Source organism: Myxocyprinus asiaticus, chromosome 15 (genome assembly GCF_019703515.2).
Source record: "Myxocyprinus asiaticus isolate MX2 ecotype Aquarium Trade chromosome 15, UBuf_Myxa_2, whole genome shotgun sequence".
In the NCBI taxonomy this organism is placed as follows: Eukaryota; Metazoa; Chordata; class Actinopteri; order Cypriniformes; family Catostomidae; genus Myxocyprinus; species Myxocyprinus asiaticus.
Genome location: NC_059358.1, coordinates 23117922 through 23139690, shown reverse-complemented (window position 1 = coordinate 23139690; position 21769 = coordinate 23117922). Strand labels below are relative to the sequence as shown.

At 38.5% G+C, this 21769-nt stretch overlaps 2 protein-coding genes across 3 annotated transcripts; both read right to left on the bottom strand.

Moving 5' to 3' along the window:
• Positions 1-4194, bottom strand: LOC127452882 (transmembrane protein 200A). The gene is made up of 2 exons (XM_051718717.1): positions 4095-4194; positions 1-1730 (listed from the first exon to the last, which is right to left on the bottom strand). The coding sequence occupies exon 2, from the start codon at positions 1724-1726 to the stop codon at positions 905-907; it is 822 nt and encodes a 273-aa protein (XP_051574677.1). The 5' UTR covers positions 1727-1730; positions 4095-4194; the 3' UTR covers positions 1-904.
• Positions 4195-5424: 1230 nt separating this feature from the next.
• LOC127452863 (lethal(3)malignant brain tumor-like protein 4) lies at positions 5425-21680 on the bottom strand. 2 transcript variants are annotated; one of them, XM_051718669.1, is made up of 21 exons: positions 21565-21680; positions 19089-19205; positions 16304-16493; positions 16002-16212; positions 15794-15908; positions 15614-15665; positions 15059-15153; positions 14579-14683; positions 14318-14453; positions 13184-13275; positions 12930-13081; positions 12772-12848; positions 12498-12583; positions 11085-11195; positions 9940-10054; positions 8829-8928; positions 8541-8744; positions 8358-8419; positions 7591-7736; positions 7394-7456; positions 5425-7242 (listed from the first exon to the last, which is right to left on the bottom strand). In XM_051718669.1, exons 1-21 carry the CDS (start codon positions 21613-21615, stop codon positions 7114-7116), a joined length of 2409 nt encoding a protein of 802 aa, XP_051574629.1. In that variant the 5' UTR covers positions 21616-21680; the 3' UTR covers positions 5425-7113. The 2 variants fall into 2 exon arrangements, with proteins under 2 accessions (XP_051574629.1, XP_051574630.1); XM_051718670.1 differs by having other exon boundaries at positions 15059-15147.
• Positions 21681-21769: the final 89 nt, after the last annotated feature.

The window sequence follows — 21769 nt, the reverse complement described above, 5'->3', positions numbered from 1 at the left end:
TTATTTGTAAATATACTTTGTCTTGCATTCAAACAAAAACAGCATATAGCAAGGTACTTCCCATTTTACCTAATCAATAGGGTTGCTTTTTGAAGATTTTCATTTTTTTCTGAAATTGACTCATGCAACACATTCCAAAAAAATTTGAGATGGCCATTTTAGGAATAATAACAATCTGATGAGTTGAAATAATAAGGTGATGTGAAACAGGTGAGGCAATCGTGTTATATTATATAAGGATTCTCCGTAAAAAGCCTAGTCCTTCAAGAGCAAGGATGGATCAAGGCTCGCCAATTTCCCCAAAGACAAATTGGAAGGATTTGGGGAATTTCACCTTTTACAGTACACAATATATTTAAAAGATTCAAAGAATCCAGTCAAATTTCTGTGTATAAAGGGAAAGGTGGAAAACCACTTCTGAATGCATGTTATCTCAATCCCTCAAACATCACTGTCTTAAAAAATGCCAGGCGTCTGTATTGGATATCATGACATGGGCTCTGGAATACTTTGGCAAACCTTTGTCAGTCAACCCCATTCGCCACTGCATCCACAGATGGTAGTAAAGACTTTACTGTTAAAGCAGAAGCCATACATCAACACTGTCCAGAAGTGCTGCCAACTTCTTTGGGCTCTGTCACATCTGAGATGGAAAGTAGGACTGTGAAACCGTGTTTTGTGGAGTCCACATTTCAAATAGTTTTTTGGAAAAAGCAGCTGTCGTGTTCTCCGGGCCAAAGAGGAAAAGCATCATCTAAGCTGTTATCAGCCTCATCAGGTCCAAAATCCAGTGTCTGTCATCTTATGGAGAAGTGTCAGTGTCAATCCATCTATGATTAGATTGCAACCTCTGTGATCCCCATTAACACTTTATCCTGTGGACATTTAGTAAGGACAGCAAAAGTTACCTATCCTTTTGCTCTCCATTGCTCATGGTCATAAGAGATGAGTCTGTGGTATTCACTTGTGTTAGCTCCGCCCTTGTTACCTCTTCCACTCCCATCTTGTATGTGCGTTCAGGGAGGGGTGGAGGCTCTGGGTCTAAGGAATAAATCAGGCAGTCATTAAGTTTAATGACAGGCAAGGGCAGTGTTTCCATGTTCCTGTGATCTTGGAGGAGAGATCCTGCTTCCAAGTTCACCTGACTGGAGTGACAGGAGTCAGAGGATGGGGAAGAACACTGTAGGGTGGGAATGTCGACCCCTTCTTCCAAGCAATGAATGTGGAGTTCAGACAAGTTTAATGTATGTGTGTTCATATTTGTTTCTATTTGTGAGAACCGTTCTGAGTTATAAATCCCATGTCTCAGAGTTTGTACCAGTGGCAGGATCTCTTGTTTGTCTTGATCTTGAGCTCCTTCTTTCTCCTTGACCCGTTCTTGATGTAGTTCTCGGTCACGATTCTCATAGAGAATTGTATTGGCACAAATAAAGATGAATAGCCCCACCCCCATGATGACAGGACCAATCAGTTTCAGTTTCTCTGAAGCAGTGCGTCCAGTTGATGCATGATGTTTTTGTCGGCGCGGCTGACTGTTCCAATAGCCTCCCACTGCAATGCTGATTCCTACAATTAGCAAAACACCAGCAAACAACAAACAAGCCCCTGGTGCAGATCGTAGACGCAGTCCACCAATCACAAGCCCTGTATCCTTTGTAGGGTGAGTAGTCTCTGACCCTAGGACTGTTACAGAGACACATTCTGTGGGAGCAGCCACCTCAGACATTATCCTAGTAAAATGAAGCAAAGAAGGTAAAAAAAAAAGTTATTTATATAGGCCTACTGTCTTTCCTCAAGGCCAAAACTCGCATTCAATTTGATCAAAACTGCAATTTAAGTAAAAAAAAAAATCCCAAAAAGGTCCAAAACACTTGAAAATATAAATATTACAAATTGTAGAATTGTAAAAGTATGGAAGAGGGGGCGCGGGTTATTGAAGTCACTAAGATAATGATAAATATATATTAGATTAGTGTTGTCACAATACCAAAATTTCAGTAGTCTGAACCGTTACCAGTGAAATTTCACAGTTCTCGATACCAATTTCAATACCACAGCAAAAATTCTGCTAATATGGTAATGTGCCATTGAACACACTCCTTTAGCCTATTTAAAGTTACATTTCAATGTAAATAATAAATGAAAAGATATGCATGTTTTCTTCGTGTTTCTGAATTAAGCATGCATTGCTTAAGTGTTTTTAAGCAGGGCCCTACTGAAATCTGTTTAATTTTTTTCCCAAATCCTGTTTTCCTTTTTTATTTATTATGCGCACTGAAGACACAAATTTGTTAAGTTTAGCAAACAGAAGTTTCCCCCATTCATCCATTATGCAGATCTTCAGCTGCACAGTTTTATGGGGATTTCATATTTTGTGCTTCAAAATGCACCACACATTCTCAGTTGGAGAAAGGTCAGGACTGCAGGCAGGATGGTGTTGAGTGACAAAGCCTTACCGAAGTATTCCCGAGCCCACGTGATGATATCCATTCCAGATGAAGGATGGTTTTAAAGACAGTGACGTGTGAGTGGTGGGAAATCACGTGCATTCAGAAGTGGTTTACCAGCAGGACAATGCCAAACCACATAATGCCCGGATTACAAGTGCATGGGTGTGTAAGCAGAGAGTGTGGATGCTAGATTGGCCTGCCTGCAGTCCATAGCCATTTCCAATTGAGAATGTATGGCACATTATGAAGCACACAATATGGAAATGAAGGCCCCATATTACTGCACAGCTAAAGACCTGCATAATGGATGAATGGGGGAAAATTCTGCTTGCTAAGCTTAACAAACTTTAGTGTATTCAGTACCCAAACACTCATTAAGTGTAGTTAGAAAAAATGGTGATGTTACATAGTGGTAAACACTTTACTGTCCCAACATTTTTGGAGTGCGTTGCAATCATCTGATTTGAAATGAGTGCATAAAAAAATCAATCAAATACTGTGTTGTGGTGGTGTTTTCAATATAGCACAGGGTGAAATAATTTAATTTACAAATCACTCCTTTTTGTTTGAATTAGCATTTTCTATAGCCTACTGTCCCAACTTTTTCGGGATTGGGGTTGTTTGTCATGTTAATGCGTGTTGCACAGGAAAATGAACAAAAACAAATGACATTGCTTTAAACATACAAATACAAAAAAAATGGTTATTTTAAAGGACAATACTAAAAGAAGATCCATGTGTTGCTTTTTTGGATATTCAATACATGTGATATTACAGTAATCCAGGCAGTTTCTCGGAAGCCCTTTTTTGTGGGGAAGACAACTAATCCTTGAAAATCCTTACATAACCTTTATTTTACAAGTACTTTGTTCTTATAATGCCTTTCAGGTTTACTGCAAATATATTGTCTGATATTTTATCATGGGTCAGTAAGACAATACAATCTCTCTACATCTTTATACTTTACTTAAAAACACAATAATTGGCAACAATTACTGTACTACTGTTACTATACTAATACTATGATACTACAGCATACAATAATAAAAAATAATATAATAACCTTTTCAGCTGTTGTTCTGAAAATCAGACCCGTCTGGAACTACTGGTAGGCTAGTTTAAGTTTTATCTATGCTGAGTTACCACCCTGTACATAAATACAAACATGAATAACACATCTTGTAAACAGGAAAACCTTATCTGGGTGTACAACCATTGTGTTAAAAAACAAAAACAAATGTTAAAACATGGGTAGCACTTTTTTCAGGCAGAATATTTTTTTTTTCATCAGGATGTACAATCACTGTGGCAAATGTGTTATAAAAACAGGATCCACATTTTGTCAAATATCAGAATGTCATACCACTGTAATAACTGCGGTATAAACATAGGTAGAGCAGAACACACACTGACTGTCAAGCATGACATCCCAACAACCCAGACAATAACACTGTTGTACTACATTTACCAGTTGGGAATCTAACTTTATGGGCGTGATTTTTAAAATGACTATATCGAGCGTATTACGCAAGCGCACATTTGAGCATCTTGAGTGGCGGGTCAGTTTTTCAGAACACCTCCCGTTTCTAAACATTAGTGGCTAATTTACACGGAGTGGCTGAAACTGTTAGCTCGTAAACTTACCTCAGTTGCTTCTCATCCACTGGAGGCACATAATTTATAACGGTCCCTTATAACGGTGTCAATAATATGAGATCGCCCATTTTCCAACAAGTCTTCACACCGTGATCAAGAAACTGTTTAAATCTGTCATCCTTCAGGGGGAGGCGCATTTTCTGACGTGGGAGTGAGTGAGAGAAATGTGGTTAGAGGGTCATGGGAACATTTGTGCAGACCCGTTTGGTCCCACGGAGGGCAGAATAACCTATTCTTAGATTCTTATGAGATTCAGGTCCATTTCAGTTTTTTCCCCCTCACTCACTGAGATTGTGAATCATGTATTATATTCAGTTACTCATATACACTAGATGCGTGGAAGAAAGATGCAATGAAAAGGTGACTTATGCAAACATTCTGTCTAATGTCTCCTTTTGTGTTCCACAGAAGAAACTGATAGGTTTGAAACAGAATGATGGTGAGTAAATAATGACAGAAATCACAGTTTGGGGTAAGCTATCCATTTAAAGGAATAGTTCACACAAAATGAAAATTCTCTCATCATTTACTCGCCCTCATGCCATTCCAGATGTCTATGACTTTCTTTCTTCTGCAGAACATGACGTTTTTTTTAGAAGAATATTTCAAATCTGTTGGTTCATTCAATGCAAGTGAATGGTGGCCAGACCTTTGAAACTCCAAAAAGCACATAAAGGCAGCAAAAAAGTAATCCATATGACTCCAGTGGTTTAATCCATGTCTTCAGAAGCAATATTATAGGTCTGGGTGAGAAACAGATCAATATGTAAGTCCTTTTTTACTATAATTTCTCCTCCCTGCCAAGTAGGTGGCGACATGCACGAAGATTGCAAATCGCCAAAAATAAAACAAGAAGAACGTGGAAGTGAAAGTGGACATTTACAGTAAAAAGAAGACTTAAAAGGTGATCTGTTTCTCACCCACACCTATCATACCATTTCTGAAGACATAGATTTAACCACTGGAGTTTTATGGATTACTTTTATGCTGCCTTGATGTGCCTTTTGGAGCTTCAAATTTCTGCCCACCATTCACTTGCATTGCATGGAACTACAGAGCTGAGGTATTCTTCTAAAAATCTTTGTGTTCTGCAGAAGAAAAAAAAGTCATACACATCTAGGATGGCATAGGGGTGAGCATTTTATTTTTGGGTGGACTATTCCTTTAAGCTAAAGATGTCAACAAAAAGCAATCAACATTACCTCCTTGAGTGCTGAAAATCTCACCATTGCAGATTCTGGTGGCTATTTAGAGACAAGATTCACTTCCATTAGTACATCTAAATGTGTGTAATAAAGAAAAAAGAAAGCAGTTCTGTTCGAAATCATTGTTTATTCTCCTCCCTCAATCAAACCATTCATTCATTAGATTAGGACTAGATTAAAAAAAGAAAGAAAGAAAAAAAAAAAAACAGGAAACATAATCTGACACACAGTCTGCTTTTAGAGAGACCACAATTTAATCTACAAACACACACACACGCACAAAGAAAATAATCCAAACCTGACATTAACTTGCTTTATCTCTGACCATAACCCTGTCCTTAACCACACTACTCTGATGAGGATTTCCCAAAGATAATCTTACATTTTCATCATTGCTTGTTTCAGTCTCGCTAGTAGATATCAAATGTAGCCTGCAAAAGTGCCTTTATTAGGCCCTTGCCCTCCTATTATTGTCTGTAACCCATGCTCTATATTTATTTAATACTGCAGGGAGGTTTGTACAACCATCTTTAAGTATCCAATGACCCTTTCAGAACCTTTTAATATGGATCACCCTGCATATGCACGATTATGACAGCATTGAAAAGCACTGCAAATCCAAACAAGTAAATGAAAGAGGAGTAAGATGCTGCAGTAAAATCAGGGAAAGTGGAATACAGTGTCATTGGCAACATCAAGTGAAATGCCCATAGCAATGGTTGATGTAAAAAAGAATTAGCTTGGTGACTGTCAAGACTGAAATCTCAACAAAACAATGCTAGTGACTTTTTTTTAGGAATGGTTGTAACAAGGCAAAATGTCAGGGTTTCGGAGGCTTAAAATACACACACTCACACATCTATTTCCAATTCTATTTGCAGTGTCTGTTAAGTTAGCACAGTGACCAATTTGCTATACAATTACATAAAGTAAATACAAACTGAGACATGCAATTCCAGATTTGCCCAGAGCAAAAATTCCCTGACATTAGATGCAAGCATACATTTATACAATATTTTTCACACACTCATGCTGGCAAAATTCTGAATCACACACATGTACAAACACACACACACACACACACACACACACACACACACACACACACACACACACACACACACACTCCCACTGCCCTCTAGTGGTCTTAAACAGGATAATTTGGGTTATTCTAGATGAGTGTCAGTGTCTTTTCAATTACAAATGGTCTTTTTGCATTTAAAAAGAAAAATAATTATAATAACTTTTTACATTTCAAGTAAAAGCTCCACTATTGCAGCTTTTGTTCATGTCTCCAACACCAAACACAATTACCAATTTCAGTAACCATAAAATCATAAATATTAACAATGGAAGAATCCAGTTTTAGCATTTTAAGGTGCCTCAGTATGGTAAACTCTCCCCTCCAAGAGTCTAATATGAATCAGATTATCTATTTACAAAGCAAACGAGCAGACCTAATTAAGAGCAAAAGCAGAGAAAAGCGGGGACGTGTTAATGAGTACTGAAGTGAAAATGGTTTGTAAATCCATAAGGATTTAATACAGATAGCATAAGACAAAAGCTCTGAATCAGCCTTAAGAGCTGTCATTTTTATGATCACTTATTGTCTGTACAACTGGCAAATTTTTCCATAAATCACACTAATATACCAATGACTGGAGTCATGTTTATCTGCTCTTTGAGTAATATGAGGGCTGGATTCATTGATGGGGGCATGAAGAATCTTCAAACACACTGTTTGAATGAGCAGCAGGTTGCTGTTAGGTTTTTGCATGTGTCCAGTTTGATAGAAAGCAAGTCTATTCCTCATCCGCACTCTTCAGCATGAGGATACAATTGTAGATTTTGAGAGCTGGGCCAAGCTTTATGCTCAGTATCTTTACAATGTCGGACTGAGTAAGGAGCAGGAAGGCCTCGCCATCAATTTGCTGCAGGAAAAAGGTCAATAATTATTTTCTTTATTAATTACATATAATCACTTACTCATGCATTGTGCAAAGTGGTTCCTCCACTCAGAAGAGACAGTGCTTTACACAGTTTATAACTGACTTCTAAAGAAAAATGTGAACGTTTAATTACCTCCTTCCTGAAGGTGGCAGCATGCTCCCTGCAGCCAGGCAACCCTCTCACAAAACTTGCAACCTGACAGAACAGTACAAAAGAGGAGACACACATGTGGCATTGTTAACTTTTCCAGTTCAGGATTATGAAACATACATTGGTGTAAGCATGTCAACATGTGTGTGTGTGTGTGTGTGTGTGTGTGTGTGTGTTACCTCCTCTGTGCTCCACTTGGCTACTCTCTTGGCGGTAAGGCCTAAAGCTTCAGGAAGCAGTTTGCCATGCTTTTCCCAGCATAGTTGAAACTTTGATGGCTCCCATCCACAGAACACAGATTCATGCAGGAGCTGCTGCAGAGAATCTACAATAAAAAAACACACTTATAGTGGTCGACCGTTTTTCAATACCAACATCTAGACAGTAGGGTGGTTGATGACCAATATAAAGCACATGTATAATTAAAACAAAAATATTTTTTAATTAAATGAACACATTCACAAGTTCACTAGTCCGTAACAGAGGGGCTCGATCGCAGGACTACGATAGGCAGACAATGTCTGAGATAGGTGGACAGTGTCTGTGCCTGTTTTCTGAGCATGCATCTGGAGTTCACTGCAGTAAAGAGTATAACAAAGCTGTCCTATAGTGCATGCGCTGAATGCATCAGTATGGGTTCGGTCAAAAGAGTGTGCTTTGAAAGGCTAGAGCGCTCAGCCGAGCGCTAGACATAACATTCACATGGACAAACAAAGTATACACTAGCCTTTACATAAGCAATATACCACTTTTGTTGACTGACAGATAATAATCTCAAAATGGCCAAATATTCATCTGGTTAATATCGGCCTGTCTCTAATCAAGTGATGCTTTAAAAACATTCTCATGTACAATATTCTCAGAGGGCACATTAACCAGAAAGTCAAAATTTCACCTATTTAGGAAACTGAATTAGAAAAATCTAAACTGAAAAAGAGATCTCTACCTTTCCCGTCACCTTCCTGCTTCACCTGAGGTGGTTTAGCACATTTGGGGGCAGTGCCAGAGCTAAAGTACAGAGAGGAATAAGAAATAGAGTGGGTTGTGAGTATATGTGTGTTGTGTGTGTAAGAGAGAAGTGCTACTTTGTACAATTGCTGATGCTCTCACACTCTGCTAACGCACTGACCGAACTTGCAGAGAGGTGTCTGCAGTGGTGTCAGGGGGTTCTGGGGTGCTGGCACTGGGTGTGGTAGGGTGTATCTGAGTGAGGGTTTCAGCACGGCGGTGGCGTGGGGGTCCACTAAGCGTGACGGGTCTCTCCCCAATCAGTCTGTCTGGCACCAGCCCGTCCTTATTCAAATTCAGATCTGAGTATGGACAACTCACCGCCCTGACAGAGAGAATGAGGGAGAGGCTGGTTTGCACTTGAACGTGCAGAATAAGTTTTATTTGTTACAGCGAGTGCGTAAGTTACGTGTAATGTGTCCCGTATCGAGGTCCTCTAATGTGTCCGACACCGTTGCATCCTGGGGTAGGGCAGCCTTGTCCTGGTGGGACTGGAGAATCTCTGGGTCCTGATAAGGTATAATAACAAAGGGACTTTTGTAGTCAATATCACAGAGAACTGAGCAGAAAAAAATCAATATGATCAGTGGGGTGCCAAAACACTAACAGCAATTTTGTCAAGTAAGACATTTTCATGGATGAACATCTTTTGATGGTCTTGGAACACCATTCCTGTCAACAAACACTGTCCTAACCCTATAACCATAACCATAATCTACCCCAAAGATTAAGGATGGGATGTTAAGGATGGAGCACAAACCACTAACTGTAATATTAAAGGGATATTTAACCCAAAATGAAAATTCTCTCATCATTTTCTCACTCTTTTGCCATCCCAGATGTGTATGAAGATTTTTAGAAGAATTTCTCAGCTCTGTAGGTCCAGTGGTTTAATCCGTGACTTCAGAAGCGATATGATAGGTGTGGGTGAGAAACAGCTCAATGTTTAAATCCTTTTTTCACTATAAATTCTTCTCCCTGCCCAGTCAATCTCCACTTTAACTTTTACTTTCTTCGTCTTGTGTTTTTGGTGATTCACATTCTTCATGCATATCGGCACCTACTGGGCATGGAGAAGAATTTCTAACAAAAAAAGGACTTAAATATTGTTCTGTTTCTCACCCACACCTATCATATCGCATCTGAAGACATTGATTTACCCACTGGATTTTTATGGATTACTTTTTTGATGCCTTTATGTGCATTTTGGAGCATCACAATTTTGACAGCCATTCACTTGCATTGTATGGACCTACAGAGCTGAAATAATCTTCTAAAAATCATTCTTTGCATTCTGCAGAAGAAAGAAAGTCATACACATCTCGGATGGCATGATTGTGTAAATTATGAGAGAATTTTCATTTTTGGGTGAACTATCCCTTTAACGCTAAACCTAACCCTAAAATCGGGTTGGTTGATAGGAATGTCATTCCAGGACCAAAAAGGATGTTGATCCAAGAACATGTCGCAGAAACACTGTATATACAGTATGCATCTATGTGTGTAGGAGAGTCTGTTACCATTGGGATGCTGTAAAGGATGACCTGTCTTCTGACACCAGCCCACAGGGTGCAGCTCTGGACTATCAGCATCTAGCCAATAATCATACTCATCACTCCATCCATCAAAATGGATCTTTATAAACACACACACACAAAGTTAGCGAACATACTGTATACCTACTGCACTAAAATATTACTTTTTTTTTTTTTTTTTGTCGTGGTTGTTCACTATATTAGATGTAATGGATAATCCATGGCTAGGTGTGCATTAAATTATTTTAATGCATGACGTGGAGGCGAAGAACCACCCGACGCAATGGTGTTTCATCAGTTTTTTTTCCTGTAGCGGCAACCCTTCACATTTGATTTAAAGAACCCTGGTGCAAATAATTGTAGATACTAATTGCATCCTGGTGAAAATAGTGTCAAATACTATTTGCACACATATTTAAATATTAACATACAGTATGGGCATCACTGCAGTGTGTCTATTGTGTTTATTTAGAGTCCCACAGACACAATACATTAACCTCTACCCCTAAACCTAACCTTAGAAAAAAATAACCTTGGTTTCACTACTGTAACCATTGTTTCACCAAGGTATTTTTTGTCAATTTACAGTAACCACAAAATTAACCATGGTTACTATATTAGCATCATATTACTGTACTAACAACACCATTGTTAATTGCATTAAAACTATGGTTTCTGCAAAGAACATGGTTACTACAATATTAGTAATACAGTGATGCGATGTACACACATGCGATGCCGAGCCGTGGGAACGAATGCGAAAGACAGACTCCGTCTCCAGATCAAACCCTTCTCTGCACTCCTCAACATTCACCGTGACCAAATCACTGTGATGAAAATTAACATCTTTATCTATTATTTTAAGTAGTATTAAAGGAAATATTAAGAGTGGAAACAGGAAACTGAATGGGAAAAAGAGTGAGACAAAAGTTGGATTCAATCTGCTGTCGCTATGACAGCACTACACAATCACACACAGTCTCTGCAGCCTACGCAACTGCAGCGACATCTAATGATCAGTTTGTCGCATATTTCAGTGGTTCCACCAGACTATTGGTGTGTAAATAGCTGGCTTTTGTGGTAGATGCTATTTACACTGGGGTGCAAATAGACACTCCGTTTGTTTAAACCTTGATTCTGTGGTCCTCTGTGTCAGCGATGGTGGCTACACGGATGAGCATGGCATTCCGTTTGTCCACCGCCTCCAACTTCATCCCGGTCTGGAAACCATGTGGCGGTCTCTGGAGGGCAAGAGATCAGTGGATGTTGAGAATAAAAACAGAATTTTTTTTTAAAGGATAATATTACATGATATTGAAAAAATATATATTTAAATATTGTTTATGCTGATTTTGGTGAATTTTCGTTTAATTTACAATCAAACTGCCCCAAACTTCAAACTAGATCAGAGAAACACTCTATATGCTGTGTAATGTAAATTTTAACATCTAAGTTCTATGTTGTACAAGTTGTTTTTGAATGATGCCAACTTTTAGTACCTTTGACCCTTTCGTAAACAGCCAGTTAAGTTACAAGCTGCCAGATTCAAATTGGCTTTCATGCAGACACAAGCTGTGCTGGTCAAGCGTCTGTTATTTATATTAGCTCAAACAGTTACTCATAGTCTTTTAAAACACAGAATAAGTTTATTTTATATACATACATCCAACTCGTCACCAAAGTACCATGATAAAACATTTAGAGCTCTTATGCGCACAGTCAATACATCAAACGCGATCTTCCTCCAATGCGTGCTGCCATTTGTTTACATTAGTAGTGGTTGTCATTCGTCAAACAAACAGCTACTCAAAGAGTCTTTTCAAGCACATATTATGTTTAATTTATGTAACAAACAGACAAATTGTCACCAAAGTACCACGATAACAGTTTACAGCTTGTAAATGCACAGCCATCATATCCAAACGTGATCTTCCCATGCACGCAGCCACGTCTGCTGATTAGATGGAGATGCGGTTTTCATTCACACAAACAGCAACTCAAACGTTTGTTTTCTGCCAAACTATCACAAAAGCACCACAATAACAGTTTAAAACTCTTATACTCATAGTGAAAACATGCTGATCGAGCATGATTATCCGATGCACGCAGCCAAGTCTGTTTACATTAGCCCTTGACACTCACACACACACAATGTCTGAGATGTCAAAGTGCATAGGCAAACAGGACTGCTGATATTACTTGTTCAATTGTATTTTTACAGCTATAAAAACTAAATAAATAAAACAAAAACAGTACAGCAGACATAACCCATTTGTTCACATGTTTACTATATTATATACAGTATTTTTTTATGACAAGAAGTCAAAAATTTAAATAAAATTAAAAAAATTAAAATAATACTCGTCTACACTCTGCCCCCCTCTACCGGCTGTACAGTTTCACGTGCAAAAATAACTCACTCCAGGGGGCACTGCAGAGGAATTTAGACCCTACTCATGAAAAGGTTAAAGTACATTTTACCAATTGTAAAGGACATTCATTTATTGTATTACATCTCTTGTGGTTTAATGGGGGAAACCAACCTGTTTAAAGGCTCTGGCTGGTGCAGCCTGGGTTCCAGTTTTTTCAAGGTATTTTTCCCAAGAGAAAGCCTTTGGGTGCTTATACTCTAAGAGAAAGAGACATGAACAGACTTTAAATAACTCTAATATCCTGTAAGTTGTCATGCTTATTCGAGTTGGAAAAAAAAAAAAAATAGAAAAACCCTAATTTATTTAAAAAAAAAAAAGCTACAATTAAAAATCTAAATTATGCACTGACCACAGGCGTGAAAACTTAATTAAAAGTAAGTCTCACCTGCAGGTGTGGTCAGCGTTAACTCTACCTCCTCACAGTACCCTACAGGGTGAATATATGGACTGCTGGATTCACACCTGAGAACAAATACAGATTTACACCCACACACACTAATGGGGACATTTCAATAAACACAAAGACACACTCTTCTTTCTTACCAGTAATCATATGTATCATCCCAGTTGTCAAAGTGGATGAGGAGCCGGTTGTCGACAGCAGCAGCAATGGTTGCAACACAGATAAGTGATGGGTTCTTCCTGTCTACTGCTTCTAGTTTCATCCCAGCACGGAATCCTGATGGCGTGACTGACTAAATATGACATTTAACAAAGGATCAAGGAGGACAACATGAAACAAAAAAACCTCCTCTCTTATTCTCTCGTACAAGCATTGTGCACAAAAGGTGACTTACTGTATTAAGACTTTTAAAGAGATGTTTGGGGGCCAGTTGACCCCTACAGTTCTTTACATATGTGTTCCAGTTAAACTCGCCATCTTTGCAGCCTATAGGCAAACATATCAGTTACAATTATTACAGCTTAGAGCGTGTGCAGTAAATGTAATTTCTTTATACAAAAAAAAAATAAAAATAAAAAAAATAAATAATAATATATATATATATATATATATATATATATATATATATATATATATATATATATATATATATAGACACACACACACACACACACACACACACACTGATCAGCCACAACATTAAAACCCCCTGCCTAATATCGTGTAGGTCCCCCTCATGCCGCCAAAACAGCACCAACCCAGAATAGCATTCTGAGATTATATTCCTCTCACCACAATTGTACAGAGCGGTTATCTGAGTTACTGTAGACTCTGTCAGTTCGAACCAGTCTGGCCATTCTTTGTTGACCTTTCTCATCAACAAGGCATTTCCATCCGCAGAACTGCCACTCATTGGATATTTTTTGTTTTTGGCACCATTCAGAGTAAATTCTAGAGACTGTTGTGTGTGAAAATCCCAGGAGATCAGCAGTTACAGAAATACTCAAACCAGCCCATCTGGCACCAACAATCATCCATGCGATAATCAGCCAATCGTGTGGCAGCAGTGCAGTGCATAAAATCATGTAGAAAAAGGCCAGGAGCTTCAGTTAATGTTCACATCAACCATCAGAATGGGGAAAATATGTGATCTCAGTGATTTGGAGCATGGCATGATTGTTGGTTATAACTTTTATGATGCCTTTATGTGATATTTGGACCTTCAGAGTTCTGGCCACCTTTCACTTGCATTGTATGGACCTACAGAGCTGAAATAATCTTAGTTTGTGTTCTGCACAAAAAAGAAAGTCATGCACATCTGGGATGGCATGAGGGTGAGTAAATAATGAGAGAATTTTATTTTTGGGTGAACTATCCCTTTAATACATAAAGAAAAATTTTATAGAACACATCTATTATGTTACAGAGCACAAAAGTAGAGCTCTGCACATGGGGTGTTTTGCATCTAATTGTACATTCTAAACAACGGTTTAATTCACAGTCACTCTTTTTTAAGTACATTAAGTACCTTTTGGCAGCAATAGCTTGAGGCCAGTTTTCTCACACCAGCCCGGCGGCTTCACATCCCATGAGTCAGCATTTACCCAGAAATCATAGCACTCAGGGTAACCGTCAAAGTGAAGCCGAATCCTATAACCTTGCACCTGGAATAGTCAGATATGTCAGGAAAATCAAATCTCTATAAATTTCTATACTACAATACGTACATAGAAAAAGATGGGTTTGAATGTATCACAAACAAACTCTGTAAAATTTGACACTAGGTTACCTCTGCAACAGTCAAAACACAGAAGAGAGAAGGGTGACAAGGGTCCAATCCCTCCAGCTTCATGCCAACTTTAAATCCATTCCTGCTCTGAGGAAACGACTGGTGCTGTAGTACACACACACAAATACAAAGTTATTAGATTTCCTAGATTTCATGGTCAGAAAGTGTTATTTTCTTTTAAATAACACTTGGTTTCTGTATCACTTGCTCAATATCAACTAGCATGGGTGGTAACTTCCTGAAGTAGAGAATTAGATGGAAAAGTCATTAAAAGGGGACCACAGAATCACAGAACCTTGGATCTGAGTGACATTCTGCTGCTTGATTCACCAAACAGCAATTCAGGCATCATAAATGAGATCAATGACGTGAGTGCTAAGGATAAGTGGCAAACTAACTATCCTAATCATGAAGATCATTCAATGTAAATTCATATCGCTTTAATACAGAAACACAAGAAATATACACTATGTGTCTGACCTCTTTGAAAAGTTTTAAGGGAGCAGCAATTGCTCTCTCCTCCTCCAAATAAGCTGACCAACTCCACATTTTCTTCTTAACAGGAGGTGCTGTCACTATGGAAACAGCATCACAAACAGGCACTTTATATATCTTCTTAAAAAAGGCATTCAAATGGTATAACATAACAAAAGTAAGATAACTAATAACACATGGGATAAATTACAGTCTGAAACTGGACATACTATTTAGTCAAAGCAACACAAAGCATGCAATACTATCCAGCCACAGTTTGTGTTTCTGTGTGTGTGTGTGTGTGTGTGTGTGTGCAGGTTTTGCTATACATAAAATGTCATCACTATTCAAAACTTTCCTTACTTATATAGTGAAACCTGTCAAACACTGATTTGTGAGCTGGACCTCATAACTGGGCCAGGTGATGTTAGGTTTAAGTGTAGGCTTAGGAGATAGAAAATAACATTATCCTGGTATGAAATCAATGGGAGTCAGATGTCCTCCTTTACTATATAATGAAAAAAAAAATCTGTGTTTGTGTGTTACATGGACATTACCAACCTAGTCTAGCTATTTTAGCTGTCCTTCTGCCCTTCGAAGATTTAATCTTCTCCTGGAAATGAAAAAATAAAACAAATAAATAACTTGTCAGAGCAATTCAGTACATTCCACTTTAGTACATCCTGTTCAGAAAGGATGTGTCTTCCTTTGCTTTAAAAAGTGTGAAGGTGTATGTGTCACCTCTTCCTCCTCTATGTTGTCCTCCTCTTCATCCCCACAATCCATAAACATCTTTTTCTTCTTCCTCACACGTTTACCTAAGCGCTCTCCTTCGACTGCCTCAGCTGGGGTTGACCTTCACAAACACACTCAAAAACTTAGAAATACACCATAAAAATGCAATGCTTGCAACTGGCTGATCTCTGTGAGTGTCAATAAATGCATGTACCTGCCACTGGTAGGCTGTACACAAGGAGCGCTGCAAAATTTCCCCTGCAGGAAAGACTCCCGTGAACCAGAGTGACCACAGGACCTGCAGTTTGCCACCTCAGTGCAGGGAGCAATCACTGCATTTGGCACTGTGCTCACGCTGGGGCTTTCCTCCATGCTGGGGCTCCTAGTGTTGTCGGCTTCTGCCTGCCTGTGGGGGTCAGTGGAAACTGGCAAAAGCAAGAGAAATCCGTAAACAAATTAAAGTGTAAACAAAGTTGATCAATTTCGTAGGAATAAGTGCATTTTACAAGTACTCACCCACAGTATTTGTCTGATGATCTGTAGTTGATTGAGGCATTGCAGTCTGATCTGAAGGTTTGTTTTGTTCAGGGGTATGGCTATTGTTGATGGCTTTAGTTTGAGGCTGTGGATCTGTAGGCTCCTCCTCTTTTTCTTTAGGCCCCACCTCTGTGACAATCTCCAGGGTGCCAAATTCAGTCATCTGAAACTTTAAAAACAAACAAACTCAATATTAAGACAATATTTATTATATTAATATCAACATGTTGATTCAGGGCAGAATAGTCAAACAAGTTCCTCACATGACTCTTCACTTGTCAGTTAAAGGGATAGTTCACCCACAAATTAAAATTCTCTCATCATTTACATACCTTCATGCCATCCCAGATGTGTAAGACTTTCTTCTTCAGCAGAACACAAATTAAGATTTTTAGATGAATATTACAGCTCTGTAGGACCTCACAATACAGGTGAACGGTGACTAGAAATTTGAATCTCCAAAAAAACAAAAAAGTCAGCATAAAAGTAATCCATATGACTCCAGTAGTTTAATCCATGTCTTCTGAAGTGATATGATAGGTGTGGGGTGAGAAACAGATCAATATTGAAGTCCTTTTTTACTCTACATCTTGCCATTGCAGTCTCTAGGCATGATCATGATTTCAAGCTCGATAAGACTTCCTAGCACTTAACACATACGCTGAGTGCTAGGTGGAGCTAGGAAGTGCAAACAAGCTTGAAATCATGATTGCCAAAGAGACTGCAGATGTCAATATTTATAGTGAAAAAGGAGTTATATTTTGGTCTGTTCTCACCCAAAACCAATAAGATCTCTTCTGAAGACATGGATTAAACCACTGGAGTCATATGGACTTTATATGTGAATTATACTGACTTTATGTGCTTTTTGGAACTTCAAACTTTTGGTCACCATTCACTTGCATTGTATGAACAAACAGAGCTGAGATATTCTCTAAAAATCTTTGTTTGTGTTCTGCAGAAAGTCAAACACATCTGGGATGACATGAGAGTAAATGGTGAGAGAATTTTCATTTTTGGGTGAACTATCCCTTTAAGGGGCAATAAAATATATGTATTACAGTTGTGCTCAAACGTTTGCATACCCTGGCAGAAATTGTGAAATTTTGGCATTGATTTTTAAAATATGACTGATCATGCAAAAAAACTTTCTTATATTTAAGGATAGAGATGATATGAAGCCATTTATTATCACAGTTGTTTGGCTCCTTTTTAAATCATTATGATAACAGAAATCACCCAAATGGCCCTGATCAAAAGTTTACATACCCTTGAATGTTTGGCTTTGTTACAGACACACAACGTGACACACACAGGTTTAAATGGCAATTAAAGGTTAATTTCCCACACCTGTGGCTTTTTAAATTGCAATTAGTGTCTGTGTATAAATAGTCAATGAGTTTGTTAGCTCTCACGTGGATGCACTGAGCAGGCTCGATACTGAGCCATGGGGAGCAGAAAAGAACTGTCAAAAGACCTGCGTAACAAGGTAATGGAACTTTATAAAGATGGAAAAGGATATAAAAAGATATCCAAAACATGAAAATGCCAGTCAGTACTGTTCAATCACTTATTAAGAAGTGGAAAATTCAGGGATCTCTTGATACCAAGCCAAGGTCAGGTAGACCAAGAAAGATTTCAGCCACAACTGCCAGAAGAAATGTTTGGGATACAAGGAAAAACCCACGGGTAACCTCAGGAGAAATACAGGCTGCTGTGGAAAAAGACGGTGTGGTTGTTTCAAGGAGCACAATACTTGTTGACCCCTCTCCAAACATAGCGCTTATGGTTGTGACCATAAAGCTCTATTTTGGTCTCGTCACTCCAAATTACAGTGTGCCAGAAGCTGTGAGGCGTGTCAAGGTGTTGTCGAGCATATTGTAACCAGGCTTTTTTGTGGCATTGGCTTCTTTCTGGCAACTCGGCCATGCAGCTCAGTTCAAGTATCATCATATTGTGCTCCTCGAAACAACCACACCGTCTTTTTCCAGAGCAGCCTGTATTTCTCCTGAGGTTACCTCTGAGTTTTTCTTTGTATCCCGAACAATTCTTCTTGCATTGTGGCTGAAATCTTTCTTGGTCTACCTGACCTTGGCTTGGTATCAAGAGATCCCTGAATTTTCCACTTCTTAATAAGTGACTGAACAGTTCTGACTGGCATTTTCAAGGCTTTGGATATATTTTTATACCCTTTTCCATCTTTATAAAGTTCCATTACCTTGTTACACAGGTCTTTTGGCAGTTCTTTTCTGCTCCCCATGGCTCAGTATCGAGCCTGCTCAGTGCATCCACGTGAGAGCTAAAAAACTCATTGACTATTTATACACAGACACTAATTGCAATTTAAAAAGCCACAGGTGTGGGAAATTAACCTTTAATTGCCATTTAAACCTGTGTGTCACCTTGTAACAAGGCCAAACATTCAAGGGTATGTAAACTTTTGATCAGGGCCATTTGGGTGATTTCTGTTATCATTATGATTTAAAAAGGAGCCAAACAACTACATGATGATAAATGACTTCATATCATCACTATCCTTAAATAAAAAATGTTTTTGCATGATCAGTCATATTTTCAAAATCAATGCCAAAATTTCAAAATTTCTGCCAGGGTATGCAAACTTTTGAGCACAACTGTATATGCATTATATATTTTATATACAGTATATGCATATAATGCTATTCACAAATATTATCATTATTATGTCAACATTGCCTATGCTAAGAACTGCTGCTGAGAATAGATATTTACTACACTTTTGTACCCGAATATCACTCCCAGGCAGTGTGGCTATGCCATCCTTCCAGTCAAGAGCACTCATCATGTCAAAATCTGCACCGGTGGCAGGGCCATTTCCGGTAGATGTGTCTCCCATCTTTGCCTGAGAGAGTGAGGACAAAAGAGAAAAAGATACTATTGTGACATAGAAAGATGTCTAAAGTAAGCAAGTGACAAGAATATTTTACACAGGAAGACAGTCAACCAACATTCATCAAGATGCACTACATCTAATCCTCTGTGGGTGGGTGAATGTTTAAGAGAACTTACTACTAACAACAGACAGTAGTATGAGAGACGGAGATACATATGCTGAACCAGACAGTATGGCAGCAAAAAAAAAAAAAAAAAGGCAATAAAGAGTTCGACTAAGTGTACAAACTAAGTGAAACCAGCAGAGGATAAAAGACAGGAATAAATAGCCATTTGAATCAACAATCATGACTAGCTCCTTCAAAATTGTTTGTGTTTAAGGAATATTCTGGGTTCAATACAAGTTAAGCTCAATCAATATCATTTGAGGCATGATGCTGATTACCACAAAAATTAATTTCGATTTGTCCCTACTTATAAAAAAGAAGAAGCAAAAATTGTTTGTTACAGTGAGGCACTTTCAATGGAAGTGAGTGGGGCCTATTTTTAGAGAGTTTAAAGGCAGAAATGTGAAGCATATGATTTTATAAAAACACTTGGATTAATTCTTCTGTTAAAGAAGATTAGATCTGTAAAGTTGTTTAAATGGTCGTTTTTGTGGGATTACAGCGTTACATCGTCATGGCAACGAAGTTGTAAAATAGGATATAACTTTAGACATGCAAACTGTTTACGTCTTGTGGCTAAAAAGTGAACATTTTAATGTTCACATAGGCCTCATTCACCTACATTGTAGTTGCCTCAGTGTAACCCAGATTGTTGCTAAAAGAAAAGATGAAAAATTTTAAGAGAATCACTTTCAATTAAAACGTTAATTCATGATGATGAGTCGCGCGATATGCCTGTCTGATAGAAATAACTTCAGTGACCAAAGCTCTAAACGACCATTATAAACAGCCAGAATGTCAGCTGAAACTGAAATGACTGAAATCTTTATAGGCCTAATCAACCACTTCCACTTGAGAGAAATTTACGATTTACCTTTTTACAACAAACATGAAAGAGCTCAACATGCATCGTTTTTAACAATTAACAAAAAAACGGACATCTTTAATATTCAAAAAGGACGATGTCTGGATCTATATGAACAAAACTCGCTTCGAAAACCATGTTTTGACTGAAGCCGAAGAAACGACCGCAACTCGGGTTAACAAAAATACCTGCGCGTCGCTTGTAGTTACACATACAATTCCGCTAGAGGGCGACTGCTACTTGTAGTACGGATTGCATCTAGCGCTTAAACGAGGACAGAAATCTGCATTTATACTTGTTTACGATATTAATTGCAGTGGACTAGACATGTATGTGGAATCTCACTGACGCACTTAAACTTATTTGAATGTTATTAATGCTGAAAAGCGAGTAAAAGTAAAGTTAGACGAACAAGTTCGGCTTTTCCTTGTTTTTAAAGAATCTCGTTAAATCTGAGCTTTAAAAGAGCGCAGATAGTAAGGGTAATAAGTTAAAAGACAAATATTCAATATGAATTTGTTTTCAAAGATTAAAGTCTTCGTTTACGCACGTTACCAGGTGTATACTTGTGGTAATACTGTAATAACGTTCTTGACCTGTCGTTTATCGTAAATCAAGATTTTCTCCAAATCTCAGGCTGTGCAGTGACGGCGCAGCACCCAAAAGATCATCAGTCGCACTTATAAACGTTTGTTTGCATGTTTCAACTGAGAGTGAAATTTATTCTGCGCATAAATAAAGTGCATTGAGCGCCCATTATTAGCATTCGACTGACACACAAAATGGCGGAGGACTGCAAAGGGCCGCCGACACGTTTAAAGTATGTAAATTATTACAGTTCTCTGGTCTGGTTTACGTCGCTCGGACCTTCAAGCAACACGGGGAGGCCGAGTGTACAACTTGTTCTATTAAAGCGTAATGTTTTCTCCTCCGTCAACAAACACCTTACTTTCCCCTTGTCACTGAATGTCGTTAGCCCGACTGATAGCCCCGGCTAGCTGTAACATTAGCAGCCTACAATAAACCAAATCAACAGTTTCACGTGCTTATTCCAAAGAAAAACATTCCCCGTGGCACTTTGAAGGGGTTGTCATTCATCACTATATAAACATAACAACTCGGATGCGCAGAAACTCGGGAAATAACAAATTGCATGCTTTTAATTTCTTCTGCACAAACTTGTCACTTCTATTTATCTTTACGTGGTTTGAACGTCGTTGAAAATAACCGCGTTGGTTGAAAATTGTTAAACAAGGAACGCGCTCTGTGTTAGTACCGTTGTTTACTGCATGAGTGACGACACTAACGTAATATTTATTGATAAACGTGCAACTCACCTCGTTTCTCTCGTAACTCTTATTTAGAGCTGATGGTGCTTTTGTGCGCATGCGCGGGTAATATGTCTCTGGCTAACTTCTACAGCCCCGATAAACTTCATCGCAACATACTGTACTGTCGATGGAGCGGTGCTCTAATTATGACGAAAGATCAGGGGAAATTGTAGCCCTCAGATGCCCTTAGTTGAACTTAGATTGTACTTGT